At 40.7% G+C, this 20,326-nt stretch overlaps 3 protein-coding genes and 2 non-coding genes across 7 annotated transcripts in view; 4 read left to right on the top strand and 1 right to left on the bottom strand.

Moving 5' to 3' along the window:
- The first annotated feature begins 48 nt into the window (after positions 1-48).
- lrrc71 (leucine rich repeat containing 71) lies at positions 49-6,832 on the top strand. 3 transcript variants are annotated; one of them, XM_031866439.1, is made up of 17 exons: positions 49-1,360; positions 2,610-2,648; positions 2,747-2,881; positions 3,263-3,352; positions 3,525-3,600; positions 3,686-3,760; positions 3,911-3,979; positions 4,112-4,271; positions 4,360-4,443; positions 4,572-4,646; positions 4,843-4,953; positions 5,026-5,089; positions 5,196-5,269; positions 5,370-5,396; positions 5,479-5,590; positions 6,029-6,120; positions 6,630-6,832. In XM_031866439.1, the coding sequence occupies exons 1-17, from the start codon at positions 1,291-1,293 to the stop codon at positions 6,717-6,719; spliced, it is 1,443 nt and encodes a 480-aa protein (XP_031722299.1). In that variant the 5' UTR covers positions 49-1,290; the 3' UTR covers positions 6,720-6,832. The 3 variants fall into 3 exon arrangements, 2 of the variants coding, with proteins under 2 accessions (XP_031722299.1, XP_031722300.1); XR_004213406.1 differs by lacking the exon at positions 6,630-6,832 and having other exon boundaries at positions 5,479-5,659; positions 6,029-6,116; XM_031866440.1 differs by lacking the exon at positions 5,370-5,396.
- A 1,987-nt stretch (positions 6,833-8,819) lies between these two features.
- On the top strand, positions 8,820-11,779 carry rps27.1 (ribosomal protein S27, isoform 1). Its single transcript, XM_031866612.1, has 4 exons — positions 8,820-8,888; positions 9,508-9,616; positions 10,265-10,375; positions 11,526-11,779. The coding sequence occupies exons 1-4, from the start codon at positions 8,883-8,885 to the stop codon at positions 11,552-11,554; spliced, it is 255 nt and encodes an 84-aa protein (XP_031722472.1). The 5' UTR covers positions 8,820-8,882; the 3' UTR covers positions 11,555-11,779.
- On the top strand, positions 10,012-10,141 carry LOC116393951 (small nucleolar RNA SNORA35). The gene has a single exon (XR_004213416.1). It is a non-coding gene; the product is annotated as a small nucleolar RNA SNORA35 (small nucleolar RNA).
- On the top strand, positions 11,092-11,221 carry LOC116393950 (small nucleolar RNA SNORA35). Its single transcript, XR_004213415.1, has one exon. It is a non-coding gene; the product is annotated as a small nucleolar RNA SNORA35 (small nucleolar RNA).
- A 2,032-nt stretch (positions 11,780-13,811) lies between the features above and the next one.
- Positions 13,812-20,326, bottom strand: part of LOC116393904 (small conductance calcium-activated potassium channel protein 1-like) — a 7,918-nt gene continuing 1,403 nt past the window's right edge. The window contains exons 2-9 of the mRNA XM_031866613.1: positions 20,143-20,238; positions 19,223-19,522; positions 18,475-18,596; positions 17,872-18,013; positions 17,678-17,788; positions 16,929-17,056; positions 14,476-14,554; positions 13,812-14,349 (exon numbers count right to left, since the gene is read on the bottom strand). Of these exons, the coding sequence (XP_031722473.1) occupies positions 14,122-14,349; positions 14,476-14,554; positions 16,929-17,056; positions 17,678-17,788; positions 17,872-18,013; positions 18,475-18,596; positions 19,223-19,522; positions 20,143-20,238 (1,206 nt within the window). The 3' untranslated portion in view covers positions 13,812-14,121. The remainder of the gene's footprint in view (positions 14,350-14,475; positions 14,555-16,928; positions 17,057-17,677; positions 17,789-17,871; positions 18,014-18,474; positions 18,597-19,222; positions 19,523-20,142; positions 20,239-20,326) is intronic.

Here is a 20,326-nt window from a genome sequence, read left to right on the forward strand (position 1 = left end):
TTCACAAAAAATGCAAAAACGAAGCGACTTATATCCTAAAATTAAGGTATAATAGGGCGTTTGAAATGCTGGACATGAGACGGTTGACTAGAGACAGTGAGCTCTACAGAGTGAAACATTATGCAGGAATTCAACTTTTTAGATATAGAGTGCAAGAAAGGGGAGTTACTTGAAGTTGCATCTGCTGCTAACTAGTTAGCTAGCTAATTCCACAGCATGATGTCATGCTACACCGGTTACAGAAAATGGGCCTGACAAAGTTGTTACTCATCTTGCAATAACAATGTGCTTCCCTACACTGACAAGAGTGTGTGGATGAAACATTAAGTTAAATGTCTACTCATTTAGCGGTGGGCTCGCTAATTCCACACCATGCTTCTCCTTTGAGTTTTAATGGGTTCATCACCATCTTGTATGTGCATTACCACCATCTCCTGGACTGTAGACTGGCAGGAATAATAAGTATATTATTCTGTTACTCTCAATTGATTAATTAGAAGATTTGTACATTCCATGGTGTCTTCCCAAGCAGATTCCTCAATGTAATCTTGTATTTTACATCAATTATTTGTGATATTAATTCCCTTCGTTAGTCTATCAGTACATATAATAATAATAATTGTAACCACTGTACATATTATGAAAATAATTATATGATTAATAATCCCAACACTACACATAGTTAAAATATTATTAAAAGAGTGATTTGATGAATTACCATTAATGAACAATTATGAAAGATTATAAAATGTATCAATTTAATTTGTGTGATAAACTATAATTTACAAAAATAATTTCACAGAACACCACAGAATTCCCTCGGGTGACCATACACTTTAAGAAAGTGGGCGTAAGTTTAGCGTGAAGTGGGCCTTGCACGGTCTTGTACACGGCCCTGTCCCAGAGACAGTCCAGTTGATACTATTGAAGAGGAACAGTCAGCTGAATTCTCACTGTTTTGGCACCGTCAATTGACGACTCAACTCTCGCGATATTACGGCGTAATATGGTTCAACGACACGCTATCATGAATGTTGATATTTTCAGCACTTTTACTAACGTAAAGGACACGTAATATTTCCCAAAAAGCAAATATTGAAAAATTATAATTTTCAAACAATACCAAGAGCGAAGGGTAAGCCTCCAAGTACCTTACGAGAAGTCTCGCGATGAATCCTACAAGTTGGGTTTAGTTGTTTACCGTAGTAACGCCAGTGAAGCCCAGGATACAGCGACGTTAGCTCACGTATCTACAGTTGTTTAACTACATTTTGACTCCGAGACACAACAATGCCCAAAGAGAGACACAAAGAGAAAACAGACGAGGCAAATGCAGAGGACGAGGCCTCTAAACATACAGGTTAGATGAGTTGATCGTCAGCAGGTCAGGAATAAAGTAGGAGCTGGTTCAAATGGACTTGTTGCCGGTTTTAAGCCTTTATTTTTCGTACTTTGACATTATGTGACAACACATTAAGGTGCTTGAGAGTATGACTGTTGGTGGTTGTAATTGGTTTAGTTAAAAAATGACAAATTGTAATATTATGTACTAATCGTTTTGATTAAACTAAGCTAATATAAGCTAAACACTTTCAGTCAATGAGCTGAAGGAATGCACATTGTAAATATGGATAAGATGCATTGTATTGTTTAGAATGATGAGAACCCATAATACCTATTCACTTGCAATATAATATAAATATATATATATATATATATATATGTATATATATATATATATATATATGTATGTGTATATATATATATATGTATATATATATGTATGTATATATATATATACTTTATAATCAATAAAGTATCAGCAGCAGCCCCCTTCACTGACAATACTATTCATTTATGTCAGCTGTCATTGAAACTTTTAGAATCTCTCTATGTAGATTCTCTGTAAATTTTATAGGCTTTCAATGATTAACTACATGTTAATAAAAATATGGCATATGGTACTATTTATCTGTTTAACTGGGATTTTATTTTGATGGGTTTAGGTAAATACACAGCTTTTACAATGAGCTTTGGTGGCAGAAGTAGGCTACTAAGAGTAGTTAATAACACACTATAAACATTCCATTATGACTAAAAGCCCAGCATGTATAACTTTGTAAAACAAAGCAAAAGTATGAGAAGCAAAACATACTTCAGCAGAATCAAAGGTTAGGCCTAGCATACTCATGTGGTGGCAGAATGGCCCCTGTTACAGTAAAAAGTGCAATATTTCCCTTTGAAATGTAGTGAAGCACAATGATAAAGTACATTAAAATATAAATAATTAGGTTAAGTACACATATCTGGAAATGGTACTTAGATGTGATACGTAGTTACTTTCCACACTGGACATAAGTAGTAGTTTTTAAATAATCCAAACAAAGTCATCTTAATCATTTTATTATGTCTGTTCATCATGAAATCATGTTTTGTACATTTTATAAAGTTGTAAGAATAATAACATTTGTTTTGCTTTAATGCCTCTACAACTTGAGCATTCGCACATTCACTAGCTTTAGTCACATTGCTTGACATAAAGTATGATATGGTAATTCACAAGTGGTCAATAAAAAGGAGAATTGCTAAACTCATTCTGTTGTTTTTAGGACGTACTCCAAATGAAGTTTTGCCTGATCAGAAGTTTGGTGAGTAACATTGTCAGACTGTTGCTGTTTTTTGTTTTTTTGTTTTTTTTGTCAAATGACAGTTGTATTGTCACTGCTTTAAACCCTCCATCACACAGACGAATATCAGTGCTTGGGCAAGGTGGAGATTGACTTCCCTGGGCTTTGTGATCTTTTGGACATGAAGGATATCCCAACTGTCAGCACCAAGCAAGCAGCCTCATCCACCACTGAAACTGAAGAAGAGTACACAGGTAAACCAGAGCTGCTCCTAATCTAAACACATGGCAGACACATACTATCTTGTTGCACCCTGTTAAAACATGTTTTCCAGTGTTAATTTATAAATGGAATTGTTTGTTCTCTGCAGCTGATATTGTGAATTGCTGTGAATGGACGTTAATTAAGTAAACATTGATAAGATTCTATATTAATTCTAGTTTGACGTACCTTGAATCTGATTTAATTTTAGATTTTCTAAACAGACACTTGTAGGAGTAATCCAAAAATATTAACCAAAGAAAACCGGACGACCTAGGAACACTTGGTACACTAGAAATATGTCTCCCTGTACTGTATAGTTCATCATGTTGGAAGTCTGAATGTACAGTCACTGTCCTTTCTTATAATCTCAGCTTCAGCTGCACCAAACTGGTCTAAAGCATGCCTCCAAGTGGAACTGGAGAATGAAGATCCCCTCAGCGCCAAGAAACTGACGGTTTTAGGTAAGAAAAAAAAGAATTTGCAGAAAAATATTTACAGCCATATTTGACATTCTTTCTCTTCTTAAATTCTCATTTGACTACCCCGGGGAGCAGTCTGCAACCAACAATGCCCCCCAATATTTCTGCTGGATGTTGGAGAACACATAATATAATCTGTTTCAAATACACACAGGATGGAAGGTAGATGAGCAGATTGCCCGAGTGCTGCTGAAGATGTTTCCCTCCTTGGACAAGCTACAGAGCCTTCAGTGAGTAAAGAGCTGATACCCTCCTGTTACAGCCGTCCCTCTTTTGTTCTTGTTTGTTTGTGTAATCTTGACCTCTGTGTCGCAGGTTTTGGCAGGCAGGACTGACAGATCAAATGGTAACCTCCCTCGTGAACACAGTGTCACTGTGCTCCAACCTCAGGTGGGCGGATTCTGCTGGCACTCACACTGTGAGACTTGTTGACAAAAAAGGTTGTAGAACTGCCAGGAAATTTACACCAATGTGTTTTAACATTATCATTCACACACTGAGGGTTTGCTGATGGTTCTCCTCCTCTTTGTTTTATGTTAGAGTTGTTACATTGGAGGGCAACCATCTTCCAGAGCGGAGCTACCACCTTCTTCTCTCTGAAGACAGCGTGTGAGTCACCAAGTGTTTACACATCTCACATAGTAATATAGAACCTGTTCAAATAGACCCTCGACTTGCATTCGCACACACAAAAAGAAGCACCCACATGCCTGATTCATGTTGTGTGTTTCTTTGGTCAAGCCTCACCCACTTGTACCTGCGAAATAACCGGATTGGAGACAAGGGAGCTCATCTGATTGGGTCGGCTCTCTCAACAGCCAGATCTGCCAACAAGAACCTAATTTACCTTAACCTGGCTTTCAATTGTATCGGTGATGCAGGTGCTACACATATCGCACAGGTATGACCCAGAACGGACCCCATGTTTGCACCTATGTGTTCCCCTCATGACTGCTGAGGTGTAGTCCTCATCCTGTTTTGTCTCTCAGGGCCTGCGGTTCAACCGTGCTTTGCTCATGCTCTCACTGTGCAACAATCAGATTGGAGACTCCGGAGCTGCTCATCTGGCTGCGGTATCCATTTACATGAACGATTTTAACCTGGCACATCAGTGATTACATTGTTTCAAATTATATTCAGATAATTGCATTATATACCGTAATTTAATACGCCTCCACCCCTTTACCGCTAACGTTTTTAGATTCTTAGTGAGTTCGCTCTCACTCATGAAGAAGTTGTGGAGAGGAGGAAGATGCTTCTGGAAAGAACACAATCTGTAAGTGCAGCAATTCTACCTTAAAATGAATCCTAATTCTAAACATCAAAGGGTCTTGGGTCAAAAAGTAAATTGATATTCATAACTCTGCAAAAATCCTCTGGTTTGAAAGGTTTCAAACAGGTTCTCACAAGTATAGAAGTGCAGGGACATGTATGAGACATTCTAATAAACACATTAAACTATACTCTCACAGTCATCTTCAACTGTGGATTCTAACCCGCCTGCTGACCAACCTCTCTCAGTAGCCACTGCCAGCAGCAGTTCACTGAGCGTCAGCAAAGGGGGGAACAAAGGCAAAAAAAAGGTAACAAGCCAAAAATCTGTGTAACTCATTTGGTATCTGTGGTTAGTAATCTTGAGATCTTTTAACTAACAGATAACATCCAAAAGAGACAAGAAACCAGCTGCCAACAAAGAGAACCCAGAGTCTAACAAGAAACGTAATCGCTTCCATCACAGAATAACACTTTTTGCTGTTATCCTCTGACAGCTGGGATGTTTATTTTCTCATTTTCATTCATTGCTGTCTCTTTAAATCTCCCCCAGTCTCTGATATAAAGCTGACTCAAAGTAAAGCCAGAGAGCCAGGGGAGCCAGAGAAACCACTACATGCACAAGAGGTACCAGAGACATGCTTTCTGAATCTGTGTACCAAGCAGCACATGGACACAGTACAGTACTTTTAATAATTCAGTTGTTTTACTTTGTTTTTGGGGGCAGGATACATCGAGTACTGCCCAGACCGAGGTTTGTTTGATGCAATTTTCTGATGAGCAAAAAGCTTGTCCTGTCACACACTTGTCCTGTCCTGTCTCACCCTCTCCATCAGAAGGGACAGTCGGTGGAGATAGTGAACCCCCTGCTGGACGAGCCGGTGCAGTACAGGGATGGTGAGCTTTTTCTGCCTGGAAACAAGGCTCTCGCCTCCCTCAACTTGGCAGGTCGGTAACTGTGGGGTGTTCCTCTCAGCTTGACACGAGACATTGAATCCGAAACCCTTTCACATCAAGGTATTTCCAGCACAGATACAGTTAGGTTTGACGACAGGAACATTTTCAGCTAAACTCATAAATGTTGAACATCAATTATGTTGAGAGTTCCTCAGAATCAACGTGCAAAGGTTTCTTTTTCAAAATATATTACTCTTTTTTTTCAGAAGTCCTACATGTAATATTTGTCATTTGTTTAGAAAAAACACAAAGTTTTATTCTTTACAGATCACATTACATTAATGAAATCTATTTATTATCTGTTTTGTACAAGCTGGTCGCTATTTAACAGCTGCTTCTGCAGGACTATGCGTGTAATAAATGATGAAACCTCACAAGGCCTATTGAGGATTCAAGTGAAATGGTTGTGTTGTGTGTGTATTTGTGTAGGAAACAGAATTACAAGGAAGTCGCTGCCTCTTTTCCTGACATCACTAGAGATGCAGGGGGAGGGACGACGCCTGCTGCGTCTCTGTCTGCAGGTGTGTGTCTCATGCCAACACTTTGTGTATTTGTGTGTGTGTGTGTGTGTGTGTGTGTGTGTGTGTGCAACTGTGCACAATTAATTTAGTTCATAGTTGGGCTTTATTTTAAAACGGCTATCATTCCTATTGGTAATAATATTATTGTACTTGCCAAGTTAATTACTGAGATCTGGGAACATTGGTTCAGCTACATTTTAAATGTGCTGTTTTTATTTTCCTTTATTATCTATTAAAGCATATCATTTGACAGAATAATTTAAATTTCACTGAAATAATCTGCACCTAAAGTGCCCCACTTAGTGCATTGTTTAATGGTATTTCTGCTGAAGTAAAGTATTTTATTATTGTGGATTATTTTAATTATATTGGACAAGGTATTAGTTTAGGTGTATCAGTATATACTGTCAATACACCACGGCCACGTTTGATGGAATCTACAGTGTTAACTAACAGTTGCAGAGGAACATGAAGATGATGTGCGTGATGATTTCTGATCTGTCTTTTAGAGAAACCGCTTCCCACCAGAGTGTGAGTATTATGTGAAGATAATGGAACTGATGACACTCAGAGATCCACTCAAGAAAAACAGCTCCTAACAGACAGAAGAGGAGGAACAGTTACTAGGGCGTATACTAGTACTGAGAGAACTAATCTAATTTTACTGACTGTGTACTTTTCTTTTGGTATATAACATTAAAAGACATGCATTTATTTTGCCCTCTGTTGTGCTTTTGTAACACATGAGATAAAAAAGTGAAGTATCAAGAGAAACAGCCTTGTGGTACATAAAAAGGCAGTGCCTGAACAGAAGGACAGTGTGGCACATTAAATTCCAGATGCTTTGCCCAGGACAGTTAATTAGAACCCTGTTTACAGATCCGTTTTACTGCTTTGTTTTGCTCACAGTCAAAATATACATCAAGGACAAAGAGAACTACCAGATACCAAGAACCAAGTCGATGAATCATTGCTATCATATCTTACAATTGTCAGCCAGTGTGACAGGTACTTATTGTTTTATCTGATTCTATTCTACCCGGTCTGGTTCTACAAAGATCGAGTATTATTCTACCCAGATTTAATCCCATTCTACACAGATGTGGTGTGGTTCTACCCAGATCTGGACCTATTCTATCCAGATGTAGTCTGGTTCTATATCTGGTTATATTCTACCATGATGTGGTTTGGTTCTATTCTTCCCAGATGTGGTCTGGTTCTACCCAGAACTGATCCTATTCTACCCCGATCTGCCCTGTCAAATACCAATTACAGAACACTCAAAAGTAATTGTATTTCAAAAACAAGTAACAGAAGTACTGCCCACCTCTGATTGTAATCTTTGCAAATATCAAATCATTTCACTTGGCCATTTTTTATTTCCTGGATTTCAAGACTTTCCTTTGAGATTATTCATTAACACTTTTTGTATGTCAAAGAGGATATCTTTAGGGGTTCGATGCAAGTAAAATAGCTTTTATTGCCATTTGCGTGAGGTCAAGTTACATTATTACTTTCATAGTTTGTGTTTCCAGGCTGCTGATAGCCTGATATTAGCTTCAGTTGAACTGTAAATATCTTTATTTTTCATAGGAGCTATTTATTTTGTCCCCATCTCTTATAATGAAGCTGAGCTATGAAGGGATCGCTTCATGGCCAGTATGAACCGGAGAAAGGAACACATTCAACCAGAACTCTTTCAATTTTGACAAAGTTTGTCAGCTGCCTGGGGCCATAAAGAGCCACCAGGGGGCCTTGAAGGGAATTCAAATATGAAGTAGGTAACACTGTTCATTTTCATTTCAGTGAATAAACATAAACTGTAGTGGCCATTTCTCCAATAAATCAAAAATATAACAAACAATAATCAAAGGCCACTGATGCACCGTGGTTTGTAGTTTACGCAGGCAGAAAAGAGTAAAATGTCCATACAGGATTCTGATTTTTGTTCTTTATTTAAGTAAGCCAAACAAAACAAGCAAACAAACAAACAAACAAAAATAAGAAATACTACTCCTGTCTTACGCTGTCTCTCCTGTGCTGGTAAGAAAACTATAAGCCCACCTCGGTGCATGCTGGTCCTATCTACCTACTCCTATATAGCCACAGGTGCCCACAGTGTTTCCCCAAAGAACTAACAAACAAACTAACCAAAAACTAAGTATACTTAAACAACAAAAAATAATATAACTAAACAAATGACTATTAAAGAGAAAAAGCAATTTTAATATATCAAACAATCAATCTAACCTAAATAAGCAAACATCTAGCATAATTAAACAATACTTATTAATTAAATAACAAAATATTAATATCAAATAAATAGCTACAACATAAACTATTACAGAGCATATTGGCAAATAATTGGACGTGCAATAATAGGCTACATTTTGTGATTTGTGATTACCCTAGCAAAATGGGGGAGTGTGTCTTAAAATTACAATATTATTTTTATTTTTCATACTATAAACATTGTTTTCTTATTTTTGTCAAAATAGTAGTTGTTGTGTGTTGTTGTGCATAGTTAGACATTTGGGGATTAAATTGATAAACGTTTGCTCGGCAGAGGGAGCGCAAACGTTTATATACATTCAGCACTCTGTTGGTGTACAGAGGGAGCAGGGTGGAGTTTGGACCTCACCAATATGGCGGCCACGTCCTGTGAATTCGTCACATCCGGTTCGTGCTCAAAGGACCCACCGATATCAACCCGTCGCTTCCGGTAATGCCTCCTTTTCGGCAGCGGCTATTTCCTCGCCAACATGCCAGTGAGTATTCGCAGGCCGTTGCAAAATGACATTTCTAACATATAATAGCGCGTTGGAGAGCCGCCCCACGGCTCAATTGTTACGTAATAAAATACCGAATCGACTGGTGTCAGTTTCAGATGCTTTGGTTCAGTTTTGGTCCCGGTTTTACACAAATAATTCCGCATATTAGAGCGCATTGCGAGCGCGTTGTGACACAAGATGGCCGCGCGCACTCCGCAGACATGGAGCCAGTTGAACGGAGGATCTGAACGTGCTTATAACCTCATGAATTTAACATCAACTGTCGTAGTTTCCTCTCGTTTGATGTAGATAGGTCGATGATTAGGCTAATGTTCAACTGGTCCCCTGATTTATAGTATTACCCGCGATTTACGTAAAATGCATAGCCTGCGTTACCTAATCCAAGTCATATAGGCCGGCCGAGGAGCCTGAACCTACCGAATAAAAACAATGCCTACTCTACAGTTGAAGCATTATGATATATCTGAATGACCAGTGTTTATTTGTTTTACTTTAACAGCCCGTGCATTATCTTAAATAACAGTTTAACCTGCTCTAACAGTTTACGGTTTTCTACTAAGGTTCACCAACCCTTTGTTCATTCTCCTCTTTGCAGCTCGCGAAAGACTTGTTGCATCCGTCCCCTGAGGATGAGAAGAGGAGGCACAAGAAGAAGCGTCTTGTTCAGAGTCCAAACTCTTATTTCATGGATGTGAAATGTCCAGGTATGGGTTTTTTCCTCCATGCAGATCCACAGCCAAATAGTTCCACTAGTCCTCTGCATAGGACTGAACGTCATGTGGTCTGACTGTTTCTTCATATATTGAAGTGGTCGCCTCGTGAAAACGTTCTCTTGTTCAGTAGCCTCACACTTCATTGAATGTCAACCAATATTTGATTCAGATGCTACAACTCTGTGCTTGACAGCCAACCAGGACCATGTTCATTATAGGAACCATTGATTTATTATCGTCTCTCCCAGTGTGACAGACGGGTAACATTTTCTAACATGGCCTAAGTTCACCTGATTGTCAGCATTTAGCTGGTGCTTCGGACCTCTAAAAACGGGGATTATTTGTGCATGAAATAAATTCATGTGACATATTTTGAAGTTTATTGGCCGCACTGCCAAGTGACTGGACTTCCTCTTCTGTGGTCTTCCAATCTCATTCCGGTGCCAGAGTGACCTCCGTTTGCAGAAGGGTTGAGCTAGACTCATGACTCCCCCCTTTCGAAGACAGAGAACACATATACCTACTTTATAGCCACCGTTTAGTTTAACCCCGATACTGTTGGGGGCCCAGTCATTTGGTATAGCGGGTGTCTATTCTTCTACCTTGAGTTGTAACCTGTCTTGTTTTGCCTCCTTCCAGGATGCTACAAGATCACGACAGTGTTCAGCCACGCTCAGACAGTCGTGCTGTGTGTCGGCTGTTCAACAGTTCTGTGTCAGCCCACTGGAGGCAAAGCCCGTCTCACAGAAGGTCAGTATTCACCAACCACATGCACGTCACACGGGTATCTCACCCACATGCAGTTGTAGTCAAGTTGATTGGTGCGGCGAGGCATCATACATGCACGCCCACAGTTTTTAAGTTGCTGAACTACGGCGTATGTCCTGTAGGAGCCTCAAATGTATGTTTTTCAATTTGTTCAACAATAATTTATTGAGGCAAGCTTTTGGTAAGTGTCCTTCAACAGCAACAGAACCTAAAATAATGCAGTACCAATGTGATGCCTTGTAATTTACTTTTACAATACAGTGCACAGTTAGTTTTTCCACAATAGACACATTTATCTGCACTAGATCAACCAAAAAATAACTTCTATTAGAAGGCGTTCAAGAATTTCTTTAAACCTGAATGTGCAGTTTGTTAGTTTAAAGCCAAATAGTTCCACTAGTCCTCTGCATAGGACTGAACATCATGTGGTCTGACTGTTTTTCATGTATTGAAGTGGTCGCCTCGTGAAAACATTCTCTTGTTCAGTAGTATTTAGGAGATATTTAACTCAGAACTCACACCAGGGACAAAGGGAAAACAGTGAATACATCTTACTGAACCAGTGAATTATTATCTCTCCCAGTGTGTCAGACGGGTAGCATTTGATTGTCAGCATTTAGCTGGTGCTTCGGACTCCTAAAAACAGGGATTATTTGTGCATGAATTAAATTCATGCGACACATTTTGAAGTTTATTGGCCGCACTGCCAAGTGACTGGACTTCCTCTTCTGTGGTCTTCCAATCTCATTCCGGTGCCAGATTGACCTCCGTTTGCAGAAGGGTTGAGCTAGCCTCATGGCTCCCCCCTTTCGAAGACAGAGAACACAAATACCTACTTTATAGCCACTGTTTAGTTTAACCCGATTCTGTTGGGGGCCTGGTTAGCATCACGTAGCTCGTCTTATCTTCGTGATTTAATTCTTGTCGGTTTTGCTGTCGACGCTTCCACCAGCCACGTGTTGCTTTAGCTACTGCAGTTCTTACTGGGAAGTGATTAGTTGACCTAATAGGGCACATGGTGGGGAAGGATGGCTCTTGAATCAGCACTATGTAGCACAATAGCGGTGTGCACCACATGCAGTGTTTCTGTACTGTAAGGCTTCTGTCTCACTGTCTTTGTCTCCTCTATTAGGGTGCTCATTCAGGAGGAAGCAGCACTAGCTGTTTTCCCCGGAGCTGAAGGGGAGAGGGAGGGATGGACCGGTCGATATCGGCGCCTTCTGCCTCCCAACATGGCGGCGGACCCAGTGGTCTGATCTGAAACGAGACCCGAAGACCAACTCGACAGCAGATGGGTTCCCACTGTTCCGGTTGACAGATCGGTTGTCGCTGTAACTCTACCCTCCATCCCTGTCTCTCTTAATAAAATATTGTTTTGGCTAATGGGATGGTCTGTGCGTGGTCAGTTTCCTGTTTGAATGGAAGGATTTATTTACTCTGATTCATTGAATGCAAACGCAGTAGTTTCATCATTTATTTTATAAAGTACTGGAGGTTATCTCCATAATTCTGTTGGTTTACATCTTAATATTAAAACACCAAATTGTACTTCAATTAATGCAATTTCTATTACCTGATCAAAAAGAAGTGCACAATTATTAGGTAAGGCTGTTTGACGTGGGAGTGATAATGGTTACCCAAAAAATGTCTGGTGTATATTCTGTTTGAGTTAAAGTATTATTCAGGGCTGTGACGTAGTTATTTGCATTATATTTAAATTAGTATTTTCTCTAATTCACTTATAAGATGTCACAAGACAGTACAAAATGCCATAACAAGTTGTATCTTTATTGTAATACATACTGTATAAAATATAATTTATATGTAGGATTTGGGACACGGCACTAAGGTTTAGTACTGAACAGAGCAGCAGTGTGTTGACTGCTCATGAGTTCAGCTTCTCATTTGTAAGGGGATGTGCTCTGTTTTCAGAGGTACACAGTTCATTTTGGAGGATATCTAAAATCCTCTGGATGGGACAATCTGCATGGCTTTACCTATATAATTTACTTCCATGAAGTACTATACAGTGACTTAATTGTTTTAGAGATGTACTATATGACATTTTTGATGTACTCATTTAGACTTTCATGACTTTTGACACACTATACTAACTGACTTTTACCACTTTATTGACATACTGTACTAAAACGTTTTTTAGGACTTTTTCCACATACTATACCACAGCTTTTTCATCATAATACACTGAATTTTTTTACCACTTTTTTGACATACTATATGGCCTTATTTTGACATACTATATGATTGGCTTTTCCCGACATACATGACCTTTTATGTCATACTATACCATTACTTTGTTTCGAAATACTATGACTTATTCCGACATGCTATACTATGACTATGACATTTCTCTTCATGTTATACTATGACTTTTTTATTTACTTTTTTGACAAGTGATACTATGACACTTTTCTTTTGGACTTTGGACATGTGTTGCTAATACTTTTATGACTTTTTTCTACAGACTATACTATGACTGTTTTTGATAAAGAACACTATGACTTCTTATGACTGTTTTTGACATACCATACTATGACTTTTGAGTCACAGTATATATACAGTATTGCTATATACTATGACTTTTAATCCTAGTATATACTATGAGTTTTTAGTCTCCGAATAGTATGCAGTATTTCTGTATTTTAAGTCCTGTCTTTTTTCTGTCTGTCATTGTGTCCTCTATCAGGGTGCTCATCCAGGAGGAAGCAGCACTCGCTGTTCTCCCCGGTGCTGAAGGCGAGAGAAGGGATGCTCTGGGTTATATCAGCAACTTATTCCTCCCGAGATGGCGGCGGTCCCAATGTTCTGATCTGAAATAAAAGCTGAAGACAAACTGGACAGCAAATGGATTCCCACTATTTGCTTTCACTCTTCCCTCCAACCCTTGATAAAATATTGTTTTGGCTAAAGTGTGGTTTGTTTGTGGTTAGTTTCCTATTTGAAGGAAGAGATTCCTTTACTGTCTGAAACACTTAATACAAAGGCAGTAATTCTATCATTTTTTATTAGAAAGTACTACATATTAACTCCATAATTCTGTCAAATTACATATTAATATTACAACACCAAACCATATTTCAATGTATTCAATTTTCATTACATGATAATAGGAAAGTGCAGTCTTTACAGGTAAAGCTACTCACTAACATGGAAGTGATAACAGTTCTCCTGAGCTGTCCAGGTTTATTTTTTGGTAGAGCTAATGTATTGATTAGGGCTGTGACAGCTCGTCCATAAAACTTCACAAAACAGTGAAGAATGGCCATCACAAGTTGTATCTTTATTTTAACAGCCCAAAATAATCAATTTACTAACATATAAGACCAAGAAAAACAGCAAATCAAATTGTCCTTAAACAACTCAATAGTCACAGTTTGGTGGCAAGTTGTTATTTTACTACCACCATCTTTTTATTTTTTTCTGTCAGTCCAGCTAATATGTAAAAAGCCTTCATAGGAAGGGAATTATGACTGACTTCTACATTTTGGTTTCATGGTATTTCTGCCACAGAAATGGGTGCTACCTATTTCTTTATACAATTTACATACTTCTGTACACTCTTCATTTTGTTATATACATGTATCTGTTCACCTCCTGTAAGAGTAATGTCCCAACATCATTGCTATAGCTGTATTAAAGGCAGATAACTCCCCCAGGAGCACTTGAGAAGCCTTTATTTCATCTCCATCACCTCCCTAAGCCTCTTTCTACCTCTCTACGTTTGCTCCAGCAGTCTCCGTCTTCCCCTCTCTCTCCCTGAGCAGGTGGCGGATGGAAGAGTTCTGCGTAGACAAGGTGCTGGACAGGAGCGGCATCAGGCTCCTGAAGCCCTCCCTCAACTCTTCCACGTGCTTCTCCAGGCTGTGGATGTGAGTGTCCAGCTCCCCCCTACAGCCCTGCACCTCTGACAGCACGTCATACATCAGGGTTTGCATCTACATTGGGGTTGATGTCCGTAGGGGTTTATGTAGGTCCATATAGAGAAGAGAAAAGAAAAGCCATTAGGTGCTACTTTGTTGCGGTTTTGCCAGTTTGAGATGGAAAACGATGCATTGACTTGCCTCTCTCACCTTGCCGAGGTCCACAAGTGAGTTCCCCTGGTCCACCAGAATACTCTTCTCTATCTTCATCTTGCGCAGCCTGCAGACACAATTATTTAGGTGCTACAGGAGGTCAGTATGATATTGCTACTTTTATGATGTAAAAAATGTGATGAGAAGAGAAATAATAAAAAATAAAATACATTAAGTCGATTTTTGAGTGTACTGTTGATTAACACATTTCTAATTAAATGAATTAATTAATTTGCCTAAAACTAATTTTATGACTTTTTATGGCATGCTATACCGTAACTTTTTATGATTTTTTCATGCCATACTATACTATGAATTTTTTCATTATATTTAAATGGCATTATGACTTTTATATGGCATCATTATTGCACAATAACCATAGCTGCATTCCGGTTCACAGTGTACACAAACAGTGCTCCCTGTTTGGGGAATGTCGGTTAAGGGAACTTCCCTTGACAAAAGTCAGAACACAACGTTACCAACGCAGACACACGATACAATCACTGTCTTTATGGCATTTTTATGACAGTAATTTTTTTTAATCGCATATTATACAATTACTTTTTGATTACTTTTCATGGCACACTACATAATGACATTTTTATGGCATAAAAATCCATCCATCCATCCATTTTCCTCCGCTTATCCGGGGTCGGGTCGCGGTGGCAGCAGGCCAAGCAGGCTGACCCAGACCTCCCTCTCACCGGCAACATGTTCCAGCTCATTCTGGGGGATCCCGAGGCGTTCCCAGGCCAGCTGGGAGATGTAATCCCTCCAGCGTGTTCTGGGTCTTCCCCGGGGTCTCTTCCCAGTTGGACGTGCCTGGAAAACCTCCAGTGGGAGGCGTCCAGGAGGCATCCTAATTAGATGCCCGAACCACCTCAGCTGACTCCTTTCGACGCGAAGGAGTAGCGGCTCGACTCCAAGCTCCCTCCTGATGACCGAGCTCCTTACCCTATCTCTAAGGCTGAGTTCGTGACCCAGAGTTCGTGACCATAGGTGAGGGTAGGAACGTAGACCGAGTGGTAAATTGAGAGCTTTGCCTTCCGGCTCAGCTCCCTCTTCACCAAGACGGTCCGGTGCAGCGCCTGCTTTACTGCTGCAGCCGCACCGATCCGTCTGTCGATCTCCCGCTCCATCTTACCCTCACTCGTGAACAAGACCCCGAGATACTTGAACTCCTTCGCTTGAGGTAGGCACTCCGTCCCCACCTGGAGGGAGCAATCCACCGGTTTCCGGCAGAGCACCATGGCCTCAGATTTGGAGGTGCTAACTCTCATCCCCGCCGCTTCACACTCGGCTGCAAACCGCCCCAGTGAATGCTGGAGGTCACGATCCGAGGAGGCTAACAGGACCACATCATCTGCAAATAGCAGAGAAGCGATCCCGAGACCCCCGAGACTGACGTTCTCCGCCCCCATGCTGCGCCTAGATATCCTGTCCATGAAAGTCACGAACAGGACCGGAGACAAAGGGCAGCCCTGGTGGAGGCCAACACCCACCGGGAAGGTGTCTGACTTATTGCCGAGAATGCGGACACAGCTCCTACTACAGTCGTAGAGACCGGATCGCCCGTTGTAATGGGTCCGGCACCCCATACTCCCGCAGCACCCCCACAAGAACCCCCGAGGGACCCGGTCGAAAGCCTTCTCCAAGTCCACAAAGCACATGTAGACTGGTTGGGCAAACTCCCAGAACCCCTCCAGTAGTCTTGCGAGGGTAAAGAGCTGGTCCACTGTTCCACGGCCGGGACGGAATCCGCACTGCTCCTCTTGAATCTGAGGTTCGACAAACGGTCGGAGCCTCCTTTCCAGCACCCTGGCATAAGCCTTCCCCGGGAGGCTGAGTAGTGGCATAAAAATACTACAGCATAATAAACTATGACAGCTTTGAAAAATAACAAAAAACATATGTTCATGTCAATTGGTTAAAAGAACAGTGTGTAGGATTAAGGGGGTTTCAAAATAATATACATATTGTTATTCATACCATTACTGTGTAATCCTCAAAACTAAGAATTGTTGTGTTTGCATTACCTTAGAATGAGCTGTTCATATCTATAGAGGGAACGGGTCCTCTTCATGGAGTCCGCCATGTTTCTACATTAGGCCAGAACGGACAAACCAAACACTGGCTCTAGCAAAAGCATATCACCTTTTAACGGTACCTGAAGGCTACCGTAGTCCTCCGACACGCGTGGAAAGGGAAGGGTGAGCGGAGGGGTATTCAGTTGGATGCCATCTGCAACCTCCCCACTAGATGCAACAAAATACTACACACTGCTCCTTTACATGTTTACATTGGTACACTATTTGTCAGGGTGTAGAACTAATCAGGCATTCAATGATTAACAGGTTACTATTATTATGCATGTAGCACATGGAGCAAAGTAAAGTGAAAAGGCAGGTGAAACAGGTTGCTATCAGGGTTAAGTGTCTTACTGGTGGATGGCCAGAAGCAGCTTCCGTTGATGCATGCGGACTCTGCTGTCGTCTCTCTCTCTTGACAGCTTAGTGTGTTTGTAGATAAGCCAGGTCTCTCTCAGCACATTTGCTGCAGCAATTTTTAGCTAGAGAAAGGATGAAGAAAATCAGTCAGGATTGTTATTTTATGTTTATGCATATGACCTGAAAGCACTGTTATTTACTGCAAATACAGAACAACCCCAACGTCAGAAACTCAGTGCACTACAATCCTTTTGTCCCATATTCCACTTTCAAGCCGGATTTTGTTCTGCACTGTAAAACAAAAGAAACAAATCTGCTTGTAAGGTGAGATAATTCTTCTGTTTTCCAATGAAATGATCTGGTTTTAGGCTGTTTCTAAAAGTTGACATGCTGCTGGAGTACTCTGTAAACAATGTGTATTGATTTGTCTAAAAGCAATGTAAACCTGTTTCACTTCATTCGCAGCTTCTTTCTTTGTCATGTATATATATATTCTAAACTCAACGAAGATGCAAAATTACTTTTACAGTGCAGACAACCTTATGTTTTTTAATAATCTGAGTTTATATGTGGTATCTGAAGTGTCAGTGTGCAAGGATAAAACTACACACTAAGCTGTTGCATAACAAAAACAGACTTAGTCATAGTCTGTACAAAATCTCTCTCACTTTTGGGCCTATTTATTTATTATTAATATGGAAAATAAAGCCTCACTGAGGGAGATATTGGTATATACTGTATACCCTCTTGGAGATGTGCGAGTCCATCATGAAGTTGTGAACATGTTTCTCTGCTCTGGTCAACTCCAGCTTCCTGGCAACCACTGCCACCACCAGGACTGTGCAGCCAGCTCCCTATGACAGAATTAGACACTTTTATTAGGATTTACAGTGAGACGTTTTGTGATACTATCAACAAACTATGAACTCTGTCCCACCATTATCCCAGTGAGGAGACAGATGCTGCGACCGCAGTAGGTGTGAGGCACCACATCTCCGTAACCGATGGACAAGAAGGTGACAGAGACCATCCACAAGGCCTCCATGTAGTTGCTACTCAGGTCCCTGTAGTTGTGGTGTCTGTAGGAATTAAAAGGATATTATACTACTATATTTTCATGTCTTTCTCTGGTCTTAAATGAACTTATCTGATTGCTGTAGCTGAATAGAGTGCCGCAGGAATGAGCCCTAGAACCTGGAAAATGAATATCTACTCTACTTTCACATTACTGAAGATTTTTTCTTTACCCCCTCCTAGTTTACTTTGCATTTCATATTATAAAACCACCAATATTCATCCTAAAAAACCCTAATATTATCAACACCAAGTCAAGATTAGGTGATATTTGATCTTGTCAATGCCATATAGCCAGTGCATATATATCACAGCAGAGTGAAAATTGGATTTGTTGCTGCAGTTGAAACATTGAAGTAATGCTGTGTATATGCGAATATTTGGATGATAATGAAATATTAAATGTGTAGGCCTTGGGCATTATAGACACCACTACAGATTCAGCAGTTGGCAGATCACCACTTACCTCTCACAAACATGTAAACCCCACGCTGCCACTATCCACAGAGAGACACTGAAAATCATCAGCACAGTCCCGGGGTAGGTGGTCATTAGTGTTTTCCCCACAAACCGGGTGTTGAAATGTATCTAAAGACAACACACGGGATACATTTGCGTCATGATTTTGTGACAGTAGGGGCCTACTTAGCCGGACTATTTAGGATAGCACCTGTCAGATTGTGATTATATAATACAGGAGGAGATGAGGGAAAAGAAAACTTGTCAGTCTGGCTGACATGGGTAGTAGGTTTGGCATTGCGGTGGGGGAGACAAAGGTCATTTTCATCACTCTTAAATACATTTATAAGGGAAGGGATTAGCCAGGTGCATATTATCAACTGTGGAAAAGAAAGCAGACAAGCAAAGGAGAACTAGTGAGGGACATAATCGACCACTAAAACCACTGGGAAACTCTCATAGTCACACCTCAATTGCCACACCTCTACAGACCCCTCAGCCCACCTAGACATAAGACATAAACAGATGTGCATGAAATGTTCATAGAGGAAGCCCAGCCCAAATCACTGTCCAAAATATAAACTTTAATATCCCATGAATCATGTCCCTAAGCAGGTTTCTGCACAGTTTTTTTAAAATTATATCAAAATTGACAGTGCAAATCCTCTTTCATTTAAAAGTGTATGATCTCTTCATGGTACTATCCAAGGCAGTTTAAGCCCGGTTCTGTAGGCAGCCTACGGGTGACCTCCCACCTTGTTGAGCGCTCCAATGCTGCGAGACGCGGTGTCAGTGAAGAGGCGGCTGTGCAGCATCATGGCGCGGCCCAGCAGGTAGAGCCTCAGGAACATGGGCAGAGCCAGGACGATCTCCAGCTCCGTCTCCGACAGGGTCAGGCGACTCGTGGAGTGTTGGAAGGTCTCCTGGAAGTACGCCTTCAGACCCACGGGATACGGATGAATGGCCGACGCTGCCAACTCCAGGCCTAACAGAGCCAAACGATTGGTTGTCATGGCAATCCGCCAATCCTCCGCACCAATGTCGTGAACGTAGAGCTAGAGAGATGGGAAGAGTGCATTACAGTGAAAATGAGCATCTAACCTGGATCCAGAGGGAGCTTCACAAAGTTAGAATATAAGCAAATAAATTGCTTCAAGTGATGTCACAAAGAATTCTGGTTCTTCAGCTCTTTTTAAACTGCCCAACATGAGTCTGACAATGTTTGTACTCTTTTAAAGGACTAAAAAAATAAAACGTGTGTCTGTTTCACACAGTGATTTTCATTTTCTCTGACTTTCCTTTCATTGTTTGCTTTCTGCTTGTAAACTATTGCACTCTTTCGCTTCTAAAAATCCATCAAATGAAGCAGAGTGAGAATGAAAAATCACTGTTTGGTTTGCTCACAGTACCATGACCGGTGATGAGTCGGCATAAGTAGACTTTTCTCAACTTTACGAGGCTAACAGACTAAAAGGTTGAGAACCACTGTTGTAGAAACCTAGAAGCCTCTCAATGGTACTATTCCCCATGAAATGACTATCCAAAATGAAGGTATAGGAGGTGATTCCTCCATTACAAATATGTACTGCTTCAGCCACAGATTTTCAGAGAAAGCCTCAGTTTGAAAGGATGTCCCTGGAGGAGGATTAATAGCACCGTTATGAACAGAAGTTACCTGAACCTCACAGCAATGGTACGCTATGATGAGGCCCAGCAGGATGATCGTAGAAAAACTGATGATGGACTTGAGTGCGAGGGAGTAGACAGAGCTCTGTGGGTAACACACAGACACACAGACAGACACACAGACAGACACACACACACACACACACACACACACACACACACACACACACACA

This window comes from Anarrhichthys ocellatus, unplaced genomic scaffold, assembly GCF_004355925.1.
Source record: "Anarrhichthys ocellatus isolate YVR2014 unplaced genomic scaffold, GSC_Weel_1.0 scaffold35, whole genome shotgun sequence".
In the NCBI taxonomy this organism is placed as follows: Eukaryota; Metazoa; Chordata; class Actinopteri; order Perciformes; family Anarhichadidae; genus Anarrhichthys; species Anarrhichthys ocellatus.